The sequence below is a fragment of the Drosophila teissieri genome, chromosome 2R (assembly GCF_016746235.2).
Source record: "Drosophila teissieri strain GT53w chromosome 2R, Prin_Dtei_1.1, whole genome shotgun sequence".
In the NCBI taxonomy this organism is placed as follows: domain Eukaryota; kingdom Metazoa; phylum Arthropoda; class Insecta; order Diptera; family Drosophilidae; genus Drosophila; species Drosophila teissieri.
The window spans coordinates 17277872-17292050 of NC_053030.1; the positions used below are offsets into that span (position 1 = coordinate 17277872).

Here is a 14179-nt window from a genome sequence, read left to right on the forward strand (position 1 = left end):
AAGACGGTGCAATAAATGTATTTGCAGTTCGCTTTTAGTAAAGAAAACATGGTGTTTGCACACTTGTTGCTCAGGAGAGCATCGCAAACAACATGGGCCGCTTCGAGGGCCTGGGTCTGGGTCTGGGTCTCCAAAATCAACAATAACACCTAGGGCTATAGGTTCTAGAACTTCTTGAGCTTGGACAGCTGATTGTTGCGCCGCAAGGCCAGTTTCCTCAGGCGGCGCCAGTACTGCTTGGAGTTGGGGTCCAGTTCGTCCAGAGGAATAATGCGTTCCGTATTCAGCGTCCACAGCCATTCGGGGTACTCCGCATCTGGTTTGATCTGTTCAGTAATAAGTATTCCATACAAAAGAGTTTACTAGGAAACTTTAAAGTGAAACTCACCTTGACATCTTCTCCTGTTTTCAGGTAGTTACTGCCGCACACATAGTTCACCAGTTTGTTGGCATCGGTCTCCACGGGAATCACTTTCTTCTCCACGATGGGTCCCAGCTTACCAAGCTTCTTCTTCTTGCTCGCTGTGGGAGGTATTTATCATTAGTTGTTAACTATTTAACATGGATGTGGAGGCTCACCTGCCGGCGCTGGTTTGGCGGCATAAAAACGTGCCCAGTTTCCTATCGCTGGAGCTATCAACCGCTGCCTTGCCATCTGGAAAACTGTCGTAAAGCTGCTCATGTCTGGTACGTTTTATTTAATCCGTTTTTGTCACTTTAATACAAAAGCAAATGTTAAATTACGGATAGATATTTACTAAACTATCCGTTTTGTTGTATAATCTACTGACTGTGAGTGTGGCGTTGCAGCCCTGGTTATAAAGTATACGACCAGTCAGCTGTTTTTTCAAAACAAAAAACTATCAAAGCTGTTTTTAAATTAAAAGGCAGCATGTTATCAGCCTTTTTAGGATATGAATTTAAAGTCACTAATACGACATAGTAATAGATGAATTTGTGATATTTTCTGTCAATTATTAGCATAAGAAGACATATAGAGGTGGACTTTCGTGTTTATAAGCCTTTCCCCATAACATTATCGACTAACTGTCATCTCTAATTCGGCGCCGGCTATAACGAATATTACACAAGTAGCAGCAGCTAAATTGTAACTAAAAAAGCCTTAGCAAAATGGTAGGACTGAAATTTCCGTCGAACCGAACATTGGGCACCATTTGTGTCTATGGTGCCGTGGCCTCCATATCCGCAGTGATGTACATGAAATGGAAGATGGAGGATCGGGTGAAATCTGCGGAGTACTACAAACTGGCGTTGAAGGCACTGCGGAGCCATCGAGGAGCAGTTGGCCTTCTGGGAGAGCCCATCAAGGACTCGGGCATTGATCTGTCCAACGCCAACAACAATTGCAATGCGGAGGAGGCACATTGCGAGGTGGCCGTGCGGGGCAGCAAGGATAAAGGTATGAAGATCCATTGATTTTGAAAGCAGATCTGTGGCCTTATCAGCCTTTCATTTGCAGGCACTTTATACTTTTGGGCCTCTAATCAGCCGGATAGAGGCTGGCTGATCGACCGACTGGAGCTGGAAACAAAACTCAATCCGGAGAAACGTTTTCTGCTCAAAAAATCGGAGGAACTAACCTTCAATCTGCCCGAGAGTATAAGCAAGCTTCCTGCCCAGCAAGTTGATTCCAATGTTATTCTATCCGAATCGGATCAGCAACCAGAAACACATTCAAAGTGACGGCAATGTCCGATTCAATTAGTTTATTCTCTTTAAATTTGACTAATTCAAGCAATCTTAAATGTTTTATAGTTATGTTATTTTAATTACAAATTTATTGTTTTTATAAAATCAAAGTCTTTAGTTATTGTTTGTCAATGGAGAGCTGGCAAAAATGATCAGTGATTTAGCATAGTTCATATTCATGCTCATACTAGGTGGTTGGTTGGTGAACAATCGGGAAAGCGGAAAACTTGAATGAGTGCTCCTAATGATACCACTTAAAATAGTCGAGTCGGCTGGTTGGTTTTCCGAGACGAAGAATTGACTGGCTCATTTTGAGCGCAGATCTCGTGCTTGATTCGTTTACAATTAGAATAATACATAGGTCAGAGGACATGATAAAATCCGCGTTTAATGCTCTTCTTAAACGATAAAGGCGACAATTGGTGGCGATCGTGACGCAGACGAGGCGGCAGTGCATCGTTCACCGTCAGGCTAGAGTCATCCAAATCCTTGCAATCAAATCGTCTCCGATCGTAATCAATATATGTAGTTATGTATACGCACTTTCGTCGTTGTATAACACAGTATAAATACAGGCCGTATATATATATAAGTAGGTATATGTTCGTATGTATATAGCCAATTACAGACATTTGTTTTCGGCAGGCACCTGAGCCTGCACCTGCCCGCCCTCGTATTTCGTATTCCTGCTACTTCGTTCTGGATGCTGTGGTGTTAATGCTGGTGATCGGTTCCTATGCTCGCTTGGCCATGGCAAGTGGAAGACTGTTGGGCCGCTTTGTCGACTGTGTCCGCTCCTCTTCCGCTTGCACCTCCTGGTCTTATTGCGTCTTCAGTTCCTTGCCAATGCTGTACGAGACGATTTTGCTCCAGTCGATCTTGGTCCTGGTGATAGGCAATTGGCGACGCATAGCCTTGAAAGTCGTGTCCGACATCGTCTGGTAGTTCTCCGAAATGGCCAACTGGTACTCGTTCTCGGCGTCCTCGATTAGGCGGATCACCTCCTTGGCCAGCTGCTGCTCGTTGCTGACTACCACACTCTCGCGGCACTCCTTCGAGGACACCAGCTGCACGTTGCCGTCCTCATAGTAGTGCACCTGCACCTTAAGCACACCCTTCAGCTCGGCGGATCCACTGCCCGCCTGGAAGGTGACGTGCCACTGGGAGCGCCATCGGCCATTCCAGTAGTTTTTCGGCTGGAACTGATGGTCCTCGATGCAAATGGTCAGGGTGATCTGGTTACCCTGCGCCTTCCCGAAGACAGAGCTGACCTGTAAAGATAATTGTCCGGGTTATTACTAGCAAAAGATCTTCCTTGTTCGACATACCCCGTGTCTATAATGACTGGCAGTGTAGGCGAGCGTCTCCAGGTCGAGGGCAGCCCTCCAGGGCTCCGCAGTGGCATCTGCCTCCACGTCCTGGTAGTCGGAAGCCTCTTTCCGGAGGTGGTCGTATTTGAAGGCTTGCTTTGTGCGCGGGTCGTAGAAGCGACCGTTTCCTGGAATGCATTTGCTTATCAGTGGGGGGCTCAAGATATCGACAGAAACCCAAACAATGTGTGTTGGTGACTCATGGTGGGCTTTGTCCATTTAAGGGCATTGATGGAACGCAACTCACCCAGATCGTTGTGTTCCGATATGATGGCGTTATGATCGGTGCCCTCGATGCGAACCGGAGTCAGCTGATCCTTGTTGTATTGGGCGAAGGCGTGGCTAGCCCCATCCTTCAGTAGAGTGTCATTTTTAAGGAGCTCCCGCACATCGTTAAACACTTCGTTGAACTCGCCGGGCGGCGCATGTAGAATGAAGTCCGATACGATGCGCACCTTCTCCGCATCGGTGATCGGGGTCTGCTCCATAGTTCCACTGGTGATTCACGAAATCGGGGCTGGGCGGTTGTTTGGTTTGGTCTGGTTTCCCCTCCGGTACCTTGGGCTCTACCTCTCGACGGGATCTTCGTGTGGAGTGATTGGACGTTGCGGTGTCGCTGGAACTCTTCCTTGACCGTTTTTTCGGCGCTGCAATCTTTTTTCTCCGCAATTAATGGGCCAAGACGATGACGATTCGATTCACTTTTTTTCTCACTCTTTGCTAGGGATGGTAAATATTTGTGTACCTGTACCGGATGCAATTCACCGTACTTTACGGTCGGTCTCCACTGCTTCATAATCCGACGGGTGAATGGCACAATTTATGGCGGGTTACTTGAATTGCATGTACAGTCATTTCTGACGATGTAGAATGTAATAAATAAATAAATTTTATAGAAGGAACATTTCAATAAATATGTCATAATTCAATCACATCCAATCACAACCAGACCTGTACTAAAGCAAATGGTATTTTACTTGTTCGGCATGTTATAACCATCTATCACGGGGAATAACGTTTATTTACATTTACATTTAATATTGTTACATTTTTCAGTTTTGCAAGTAATAACTTATTATTCATGTATTTCTTCTTATTCTTATTAATTACAATTAATATCGTAACCTTTCAACTGCCTTCCTGGTTTTGAGCATATTCATTAATATGCATCCATCTACTCAGTTCAGTGTGAATGAGTCCCATCAACTCATTTATCGGGAAGTGAAGATATGGCATAGTATCGATAAAAAAGAAGCTCCGAGGAACATAACCGTTAATTATCGATGACCCAGGAATCGAAAGTGTCTCACATCTCCAACGCCGCTCGATGTTTTTGTTGCATTGTGTTTTTGCTTTTGAATTGGGCGGTTGTCTCGCGCGTCGATCGCAGTTTCAAAATCGGTGTGCCACCGCAGCTTCGTTGCAAGCCGACAATAAAAGCGATCAAAGTGAAAGAAAATACGTTTTGCGATCTTTTTATTTAAAATAATTCGCCAAAGTGTACAAGTTCACAACGAAATACCTTCGAAAAGTGCCTTTTTTACCAAAAATCGTTGGTAACACACATACCAACGCTACGGACCGAACCACACGCACACAAATGCGCGCGCTTGGCGGTGTGCGTGTAACCACTTTTTTACCTGGTCTTACCTGTTTGCGGAGCGAAAGAGAGAGGGCAACAGATACGGAGAAAGAGAGTGCCAAAGCGGGCGAGTGAAAGATAAAAGTGAACGAAATATCAGGCAGAGCAGCTGCACCGAAATCGGAATCAGTCAGTTTACAATCAGGGCGCGCACTGTACGAATTCGATTGATAATTATTGAGCGGTTGCCATGAAAATGCAGTCCAAACAAACGGCACACTGAGAGAAACGCAACGAGAAGAAGAGTGCAAATAGAATAGAATAGAAAAGTAGTGGAAGAAGAAGTAGAAGTGGAGAACACAAACAAAAGTAAAAGGTGTGTGAGTGAAATAATACTGGGTGATTCACAAAGAAGTGCTCAAAAGTGTTGCGGTTGAAACAAAGAGAGTCTGCGATGGCGGATCGCCGCTAGAGAGTATGTCCACCAGTGTCCACCGAATGTCCAGAAGCCACCACTGCATCAACATGTCGGCGACCCAGCAGGCCGGCCACCTAAATCCCGCCCAGCAACAGACACACCAGCAGCACAAGCGAAAATGCCGCGACCTTGGCAGGCGACTAATCCCCGCGAGACTCCTTCTGGGCGTCCTCGTGGCCATCAGCCTTCTGTCACCCGCCCTCGCACTGCAGTCGCCGCCGGACAAGAACTTCTCCGGCGACAATCGTAAGCCCGCCTTCAAGAACTGCGCCGGATACGCTCCAAAGGTTAAGGAGGAGCAGCCGGAGAACACCTACGTGCTCACGGTCGAGGCCGTCGACCCCGATCCCGACCAGGCCATTCGCTACAGCATCGTCCAGTCGCCGTTCGAGCGGCCCAAGTTCTTCATCAATCCCACCACGGGCGTCATCTTCACCACCCACACCTTCGATCGCGACGAGCCGATCCACGAGAAGTTCGTCTTCGTCACCGTCCAGGCGACGGATAATGGTCTGCCTCCCCTGGACGACGTCTGCACCTTCAACGTTACCATCGAGGACATCAACGACAATGCGCCCGCCTTCAACAAGGCTCGCTACGACGAGTCCATGTCGGAAAATGCCCAAGTGAGTTACCTGGCCCACTGAGTCGAAGTTGGCCCACTCTATCCACCACCGCTTGCCAAACTCGCGGACCCCGGATTACTGCGGTTTGGCCAAGCTGGTGAGTCGGCTCTAGAGTGATGCCATTCTTTCTGTCTTGCCCCCCTTGTGATGTCATGTACCCCAATTTAATTGTTACTAAAACTTGATATATAGTTTCTATTTTCACTGGAGTGTACTAGAAATGTCTTTCAACCAAAAGACCATTAAAAAAAGTTATAACTGCAAATAAATTATCTGTTAGCTGATAGAAGAGATAGATTTATGTAGCACAGCCTGAAACAGTTTTCAAGAAATTTTAAAGAAAAAAAATAGAAAGTTTTAAATTCTTCTGACCACTGCAATTCATGGATCACTGGCACCTCAAGATCTTCCCTCCACCCACCTGGTCATTCCAATAGACTGAGACTCCCACTGTCCCACGTCCTACGGTGTTAATTAAACACTTGGCCAGTTCATGGGCGAACATCTTCTTGGGCGGAACTAGTTTTCGCTTGGCGTGGGAGGGCGACCACTTGGAGACGGGTTTTGGGTTCATTGCTCGCCCGGTTCGATACTGAAAACCTTGAAACCCTTTCCAACGCCTTTTCTTTTACGCCATTTCCATGTTTGCGACCAGAAAAACTTGTCGTACCACAAACAGTGGTAGAAAACTAAATATAGCTAAGTACTTGTAATAGCGTGCAGTTGTAAATAATAACTTTGCATTGAAAAAGGGAAATTAGGTATTTAATTTGGTTTGTTTAGTCTTCTCAGATTATAAGATATATCTACATTTTCATAAATATTAACCATTTAATTGAATTCAAAATCGACAGGTCTTTTTTCTACGTAGTTAACGGATCGAACCGTAGATTGTTATCTAACTTATAAGTGTTCTTTCCCTCGATTTCCTCCTCATGTCCACAACAAACGCTGTTATATTTAGCAATGCTTTGTTAGCAGAGAACTTTTTTGCGAAAAGGTTTCAGTTCTAATTAGGCCTTTGCCTAGGTAGCATTGAGAAAGTTGAGGTTTAGGAAACTAGAGCGGGGTCATGTGCTTGCTCCTGGTTTGGGCAAACTTGCAGGAAAGTTGTGTTAGCAAAAGGATACCAGAAACCCCCAAATATCTGTGGCTTTATCTTTACCTTCTATTTGCAGCCCGACGCGGTGGTGATGACTATCAGCGCCAGTGACTTCGACGATGGTAACAACAGTTTGGTCGAGTACGAGATTCTGCGGGAGCGCGACTTCCAGTACTTCAAGATTGACAAGGAATCGGGTATTATCTACCTGAAACGACCGATTGACAAGCGACCCGGCCAATCGTACGCGATAATCGTGCGGGCATATAACGTAGTTCCAGATCCGCCGCAGGATGCGCAGATCGAAGTGCGCATCCGGGTGGTGGAGTCCTCAATTAAGCCGCCATCATTCGTAAATCCCATCGATACACCCATTTACCTGAAGGAGAATCTCAAGAACTTTACACATCCGATCGCCACATTACGAGCAGTTTCCAATATGCCGGACAAGCCTGAGGTGATCTTTGAACTAAACACCGGCCGCACAGAGCAGACGAACAGCAAGAACACATTCGTGTTCAATCAGATCGGCAATGAGGTAACCATTAGCCTGGGCAAGACCCTGGACTACGAGGCCATCACGGACTACACCCTCACCATGATTGTGCGAAATACACACGAACTGGGCACAGAACATCAGATCAAGATTCAGGTGGAGGATGTCAACGATAATATCCCCTACTACACGGAGGTTAAATCGGGCACTATTCTGGAGAACGAACCACCCGGCACGCCTGTTATGCAGGTGCGTGCCTTCGACATGGACGGCACCTCGGCCAATAATATTGTGTCCTTCGAGCTGGCCGACAATCGGGAGTACTTCACCATCGACCCTAATACCGGTAACATTACCGCCCTGACAACATTCGATCGCGAGGAACGCGATTTCTACAACGTAAAGGTTATTGCCAGCGACAATTCGCCATCGAGTCTGTTTGATAATGGCGAGCCGAACCGTGGCCACCAAGTGTTCCGCATTTCCATTGGTGACAAGAACGACCACAAGCCGCACTTCCAGCAGGAAAAATATCTGGCAGAAAGGCTGCTCGAAGATGCCAATACCAATACCGAGGTAATTGAGGTAAAGGCCGAGGACGAGGACAACGCATCTCAGATCCTGTACAGCATTGAGAGCGGTAACGTGGGTGATGCCTTCAAGATTGGTCTCAAGACTGGCAAAATCACGGTCAACCAGAAGTTGGACTACGAAACGATCACGGAGTACGAGCTGAAGGTGCGTGCCTTCGACGGAATTTACGACGACTACACCACGGTGGTTATCAAAATTGAAGACGTGAACGACAACCCACCGGTGTTCAAGCAGGACTACAGCGTCACTATTCTGGAGGAGACCACATACGACGACTGCATCCTCACTGTCGAAGCCTACGATCCAGACATCAAGGATCGCAACGCAGATCAACATATCGTCTATTCGATTCACCAGAACGATGGAAATCGGTGGACCATTGACAACAGTGGCTGCCTGCGCTTAGTCAAGACGCTGGACCGCGATCCGCCCAACGGTCACAAGAACTGGCAGGTTTTGATCAAGGCCAATGATGAGGATGGAGTAGGAACCACGGTCAGCACAGTGAAAGAGGTCACTGTCACGTTGAAGGACATCAACGACAACGCTCCCTTCCTGATCAACGAAATGCCTGTTTACTGGCCGGAGAACCGCAATCCTGGTCATGTTGTGCAGCTACAGGCCAACGACTACGACGATACTCCGGGGGCAGGTAACTTCACCTTCGGCATCGACAGCGAAGCCACACCGGATATCAAGACCAAGTTCAGTATGGATGGCGACTATTTGCACGCCAACGTCCAGTTCGATCGGGAGGCTCAAAAGGAGTACTTCATCCCCATCCGCATAAGTGACTCTGGCGTTCCGCGACAAAGTGCCGTGAGCATACTGCACCTGGTGATCGGCGATGTTAACGACAATGCCATGAGCGAGGGATCGTCGCGCATCTTCATATACAATTACAAGGGAGAAGCGCCGGAAACCGATATTGGTCGCGTGTTCGTAGATGACCTGGATGACTGGGATTTGGAAGACAAGTACTTTGAATGGAAGGACCTTCCGCACGATCAGTTTAGACTTAATCCCAGCACGGGAATGATCACCATGCTGGTTCACACCGCCGAGGGAGAGTACGACCTGTCGTTCGTAGTGACCGAGGATTCCATGTTCGTGCCCCGTCACTCCGTAGATGCTTATGTCACCGTGGTTGTCCGAGAGCTACCCGAGGAGGCGGTGGACAAGAGCGGCAGCATCCGATTCATCAACGTAACCAAGGAGGAGTTTATCAGTGTGCCGCGCGACTTCCAGTCACCAGATGCCCTCTCCCTAAAGGATCGCCTGCAGCTCTCGCTGTCCAAGCTGTTTAATACGTCGGTATCCAACGTGGACGTGTTCACTGTACTCCAAAACGAGAATCACACGCTCGATGTGCGCTTCTCTGCCCACGGCTCACCCTACTATGCTCCGGAGAAACTAAATGGTATAGTGGCCCAAAACCAGCAGCATTTGGAGAACGAACTAGATCTGCAGATGCTGATGGTCAACATTGACGAGTGTCTGATTGAGAAGTTCAAGTGTGAGGAATCCTGCACCAATGAGCTGCACAAAAGCTCGGTGCCTTACATGATATACTCAAATACAACATCGTTCGTGGGCGTGAATGCCTTCGTTCAAGCGCAATGCGTTTGCGAGGCTCCTTTAATGAGACGGTGTCTAAACGGAGGATCTCCGCGGTACGGGGAGAACGACGTGTGTGACTGCATAGACGGATTCACCGGACCCCACTGCGAACTCGTCTCCGTGGCATTCTACGGTTCTGGTTATGCATTCTACGAACCAATTGCCGCCTGCAACAACACCAAGATTAGCTTAGAGATCACGCCCCAGATCGACCAGGGCCTGATCATGTACTTGGGACCACTAAACTTCAATCCCCTGCTGGCCATCTCTGACTTCCTAGCTCTGGAGTTGGACGATGGCTATCCAGTGCTGACTGTGGACTACGGATCGGGTGCCATTCGCATCCGCCATCAGCACATCAAGATGGTGGCTGACCGCACCTACCAACTGGACATTATCCTGCAGCGTACCAGTATTGAGATGACGGTGGATAATTGCCGGCTGTCCACCTGCCAGACCCTGGGCGCCCCCATCGGTCCCAATGAGTTCCTCAATGTGAACGCACCGCTACAGTTGGGCGGCACTCCGGTGGACCTGGAGCAACTGGGACGGCAGCTCAATTGGACGCACGTACCAAACCAGAAGGGTTTCTTCGGATGCATTCGCAACCTGACGATCAACGAGCAGACTTACAACCTGGGAATGCCCTCCGTGTTCCGAAACATCGACAGCGGCTGCCAGCAGTCCGTGGCCGTGGCGTTCAGTTTCGGAATAGATAGGAACTTCATCATCGCGATCATCGTATGTCTCGCCCTACTGCTGATCATCCTGTTGGCAGTGGTGGTGCAGAAGAAGCAGAAGAACGGCTGGCACGAGAAGGACATCGATGACATCCGCGAGACGATCATCAACTACGAGGACGAGGGTGGCGGCGAGCGGGATACGGACTATGATCTAAATGTCCTGCGCACCCAGCCCTTCTACGAGGAGAAGCTGTACAAAGATCCTCATGCGTTACAGGGGAACATGCGCGACCCCAACGAAATACCCGACATCGCCGACTTCCTGGGCGACAAGAAGGAGAACTGCGACCGGGATGTGGGCGCCACCACCGTGGACGATGTGCGGCACTACGCGTACGAGGGTGACGGCAACTCCGATGGCAGCCTGTCCAGTCTGGCGTCCTGCACCGATGATGGCGATCTCAACTTCGACTACCTGTCCAACTTTGGACCGCGCTTCCGTAAGCTGGCCGACATGTACGGCGAGGAGCCCTCAGACACTGACTCCAATGTGGACGACGACCAGGGCTGGCGCATCTAGGGATCTTCGCCAGCCGCGGTATGATGACGTAGAAATTGAAAAGACTTTTTATATACTAAGAGTTGTACGGATGTTGATAGTGTCGGGACACGGCGCCGGCCTAGCCGGCTCCAAAGTCGATTCACAGATAAATACCCATTTGTATGGGTAAACTATATATTATATATATACATATATATTTTTATGGAGGAATATTGCAAGGGCCCCGGGGGAAGACGTTTTTGTTTTTTGTTGTGTAAATGCAAAAAGTGATCTTGATCTTACGTAAACAAACTATTTAAACTAAATCAAACACTAATGTAGCCAAGCAACTGCGAACAAACCACAAATTTCAGCAGAACTGTTAATTCATTGATTCCACACATTAAGGGAAACACAAATGGGGTAGACATTAACTCGAAATATAAATTAAAATGTCCAGAAAACGAAATATTCCTAGAAGCGAATCCGAAATCAGTATGCATTTCTCGTTGCATAAGACTTCATAATACCAACACTAGTTATTAGCTTATTTTATAACCTACATATGTTAGTTGAAATTACATTACAAAACATAGTATGAGAAATCATATCGCATTAGGGCCCCAACAAGACAGATCTTCAATTAGCATTCGTTGAAACTTCCGAACTAAAAGAAATTAACACAAAATCAAAGGAGAAATACATTTGATAAGACAAGTCGGTATTTCTAAGCTAACTCTTCGATCTTAATTTATCTAGAGCCGTAAACCCTATCAATATCAGTATAAGTTCTTAGGGTTGTCTTCTAGTACATGTATAAATCAGTTTAACCTAATTTAAAATTATCGAATCGAGGGAGGACCAAACTCTTCCTCTGTAATTGCGAACGGAACACGTGTGCATCTATATCCATGTTAAATTATAGGGGATATAATATATATATATATAAATATAGAGACATATATGTAAGTGAAAATGTTCAATAAATGAATGCGATATGTATTTTTGTAAGTCTTTTCCCATAGACACTAAGACTCAATTAAGCCGTAAGGGGACATTTTTTACATGCCAAGGCGAACCAATCATAGAAAAGTTGAGATACTTTATTTATATATAGTACATATTAATTAATTGTATAATTTACAACAAACGAAAGAGCCACACAAACACACAACAATTGTGTTAAAATAAAAAATATAATAAAATCGAATTCATTGTGTTCTATACTGATCATTTTACGATCGAGATAAGCGTTTGAGGAAGTGAGTCTATCTGGAATGCGCTACGTTCGATTGGAGGTGCCATTTAGAACCAGACATATTTGAAAGCTAGCCCCGTTCCCCGGATTTTATTAGAAGTAATGAAAATGTACACAACTGCTCGAGCTAGCTGTGTTTGCTCGGCGCTAGACAAACATACATATGTATATGGTTCTATGTACTGCGTGTATATAGCCACTTATGTATATATAAATGGTAAGTCATTGACTGAGGCGTCGGCGAGCGCTACTGCAAAGTGTAACCGGAGGAAAAGCGTCATTATCTTATCAGCGGAAAGTAGGTTACGCTTGCCTTTGGATTCGTTTGGTTTGAACAAAATCGATTGCGGCACAAGTCAATGAACAAAATTGGAGCGGTTCAATTTGTAAATGGCGGGCGAGTGGAAAAGAAAATGTGTATTCATTGCAGCAGGTGCAGTTCGGTTGCCCACAGCTGCATTTGTATATATGTGTGGATCGCTGCAGCCGGGAACTTCATTAAGATTTGCATGCCTGATATGTCAAGGCATCCGAGGATATCTGTTAGATATGACTTTGGGCCAGATGAATGTGTTGCAGCTGCTGTCTGGATGTCCTTTCAGGCTGAAGATTAATGGTATGTCTAGCTGGGTGTGCTTGTCTGAGTTGCAGCCAAAATAAATCAAAACTTCTTGGCTTGTTTTTGAGCCCCCCAGTTTTTTATTCTAGGAAAATTCGATTTCAATTGACTCTTCAAACACATCAACATTTGGAAAGCCACCGAAGTCTTTAAAGTCTTAAAGTGCCTTTCGCTTTAAGAGATGCGAAGGGATCGACATGTATAGATGTCGAGGGCCCATCAAATATTCCAAATTTCGAATCAATTATATACAACCGTAAGTTTGAAGTATGAAGCACTTTGGAGAAACAAAAAAGCAAAAATTTCTTGGTATCAAATGGTTCCCATTGCGGAAATGCCCGACTGAAAAAATCGATCTGACGACGACAGATGTCTTTTCAATTTTCGTCTTAAGCCTCAAGTTCCAGCTGAAGAAAAAAAAAGAGCAGCAAAAATTTGTGCCGGACATGCCGACGTGAGGTTTCACCGGCAACATGTGGCTCTGGGACGAGGCCCGAAGATCCAGAGGAAGCGCAGAGAACAGGCGAAAATCGGCAAGTAAAATGGTTGAGTAATCAAATAACCTCTTCTGGCTACCTGCGCAGCTGCAGCTGCCAACGCACTCCTCAGGTGTGTATGGGCCCGATTCTTTAGCATGGCATTGTATGGTATGGTATGGTATAGTATGGGTATGTATGGTATGGGTTATTGTGTTGTATGGCCCCTGGGATGTTTGGCCAGTGGATTAACATAGCGGAGGGAAGGCATCAACGAAATCCCGGGAAGGTGGAGTGGAGTGGAGTGGTGGTCGGAAGAACCCAAGCCAAGGCAAGATGAGAGAGCAAAGACTTGTCTACCTGGGCTCACCTCACCACACTCACACACACACGCAGATACAAATATTCCCGCGTTCAGATACAGATACAGGTACTGAGATAACTCACCTTGACGCCAACGCCAGCCGCACAAAGATACACAGATACTCACCCATACCGGGGCAGACTTTAACGGAAAAATGAAAGCAAATCTTCGTTACGAACTTGGCTTGAGGAAAAACCAGTATTTCGGAAACGGCTCCGATCGAGGTGTGTATCTGTTGGATTGAAGTCTCTCCCAGGGCTTCTCTTTCGCCGCTCGGGTCGAGGAGTCTCTCTTTGAGTTCAAGTTCCATTCCCCAGTCTTCAAACTTCTTCGCAGCCCAACTCGAACTCCTTAGCTTAAGATTGTTCTTCAGGTACAGAAATGTCCAGTGACCCAAAGGCTTTTGTTTTGTCCCTTTGCTAAGGGCTTTTTATTGGAATTACATTTATTAATAAAAATAAATCTAAAACAACTTAATAAATACCAATATTATTTTATTTCTATTCGGATATTTTAAAAGCAAACATAGCTCTCTGATCTTTGAGTCTTCTTAGTAGAGATTATCGTATTCAATCCACTCAGCTAGAAATCCACTCAACACAGCACAACTCTTTCTGTCACGCACGAATCGAACAACTCCCTCGTCTTTCTGCAGAAACA

The 14179-nt window shown here is 46.4% G+C and overlaps 4 protein-coding genes across 4 annotated transcripts; 2 read left to right on the top strand and 2 right to left on the bottom strand.

Moving 5' to 3' along the window:
• Positions 1-22: 22 nt before the first annotated feature.
• Positions 23-803, bottom strand: LOC122612872 (39S ribosomal protein L54, mitochondrial). The gene is made up of 3 exons (XM_043786737.1): positions 580-803; positions 389-522; positions 23-326 (listed from the first exon to the last, which is right to left on the bottom strand). The coding sequence occupies exons 1-3, from the start codon at positions 680-682 to the stop codon at positions 165-167; spliced, it is 399 nt and encodes a 132-aa protein (XP_043642672.1). The 5' UTR covers positions 683-803; the 3' UTR covers positions 23-164.
• Positions 804-1000: 197 nt separating this feature from the next.
• On the top strand, positions 1001-1815 carry LOC122612871. Its single transcript, XM_043786736.1, has 2 exons — positions 1001-1420; positions 1481-1815. Exons 1-2 carry the CDS (start codon positions 1132-1134, stop codon positions 1702-1704), a joined length of 513 nt encoding a protein of 170 aa, XP_043642671.1. The 5' UTR covers positions 1001-1131; the 3' UTR covers positions 1705-1815.
• LOC122612870 (F-actin-capping protein subunit alpha) lies at positions 1713-3925 on the bottom strand. Its single transcript, XM_043786734.1, has 3 exons — positions 3328-3925; positions 3039-3208; positions 1713-2981 (listed from the first exon to the last, which is right to left on the bottom strand). Exons 1-3 carry the CDS (start codon positions 3566-3568, stop codon positions 2532-2534), a joined length of 861 nt encoding a protein of 286 aa, XP_043642669.1. The 5' UTR covers positions 3569-3925; the 3' UTR covers positions 1713-2531.
• A 506-nt stretch (positions 3926-4431) lies between these two features.
• LOC122613118 (DE-cadherin) lies at positions 4432-11804 on the top strand. The gene is made up of 2 exons (XM_043787140.1): positions 4432-5766; positions 6945-11804. The coding sequence occupies exons 1-2, from the start codon at positions 5140-5142 to the stop codon at positions 10839-10841; spliced, it is 4524 nt and encodes a 1507-aa protein (XP_043643075.1). The 5' UTR covers positions 4432-5139; the 3' UTR covers positions 10842-11804.
• The last annotated feature ends 2375 nt before the right edge of the window (positions 11805-14179 follow it).

What these genes read in the sequence shown, in the direction of transcription:
- LOC122612871 (XM_043786736.1), top strand. Translation starts at nt 1,132, where the DNA reads ATGGTAGGACTGAAATTTCCGTCGAACCGAACATTGGGCACCATTTGT. An exon ending in GCGGGGCAGCAAGGATAAAG is followed by an intron (nt 1,421 to 1,480) that starts GTATGAAGATCC and finishes TTTCATTTGCAG; the next exon opens with GCACTTTATACTTTTGGGCC.
- LOC122612870 (XM_043786734.1), bottom strand. Translation starts at nt 3,568, where the DNA reads ATGGAGCAGACCCCGATCACCGATGCGGAGAAGGTGCGCATCGTATCG. An exon ending in ATCGGAACACAACGATCTGG is followed by an intron (nt 3,209 to 3,327) that starts GTGAGTTGCGTT and finishes AATGCATTCCAG; the next exon opens with GAAACGGTCGCTTCTACGAC. An exon ending in CCAGTCATTATAGACACGGG is followed by an intron (nt 2,982 to 3,038) that starts GTATGTCGAACA and finishes TTATCTTTACAG; the next exon opens with GTCAGCTCTGTCTTCGGGAA.
- LOC122613118 (XM_043787140.1), top strand. Translation starts at nt 5,140, where the DNA reads ATGTCCACCAGTGTCCACCGAATGTCCAGAAGCCACCACTGCATCAAC. An exon ending in CCATGTCGGAAAATGCCCAA is followed by an intron (nt 5,767 to 6,944) that starts GTGAGTTACCTG and finishes TTCTATTTGCAG; the next exon opens with CCCGACGCGGTGGTGATGAC.
- LOC122612872 (XM_043786737.1), bottom strand. Translation starts at nt 682, where the DNA reads ATGAGCAGCTTTACGACAGTTTTCCAGATGGCAAGGCAGCGGTTGATA. An exon ending in CGCCAAACCAGCGCCGGCAG is followed by an intron (nt 523 to 579) that starts GTGAGCCTCCAC and finishes TACCTCCCACAG; the next exon opens with CGAGCAAGAAGAAGAAGCTT. An exon ending in AAACAGGAGAAGATGTCAAG is followed by an intron (nt 327 to 388) that starts GTGAGTTTCACT and finishes ATTACTGAACAG; the next exon opens with ATCAAACCAGATGCGGAGTA.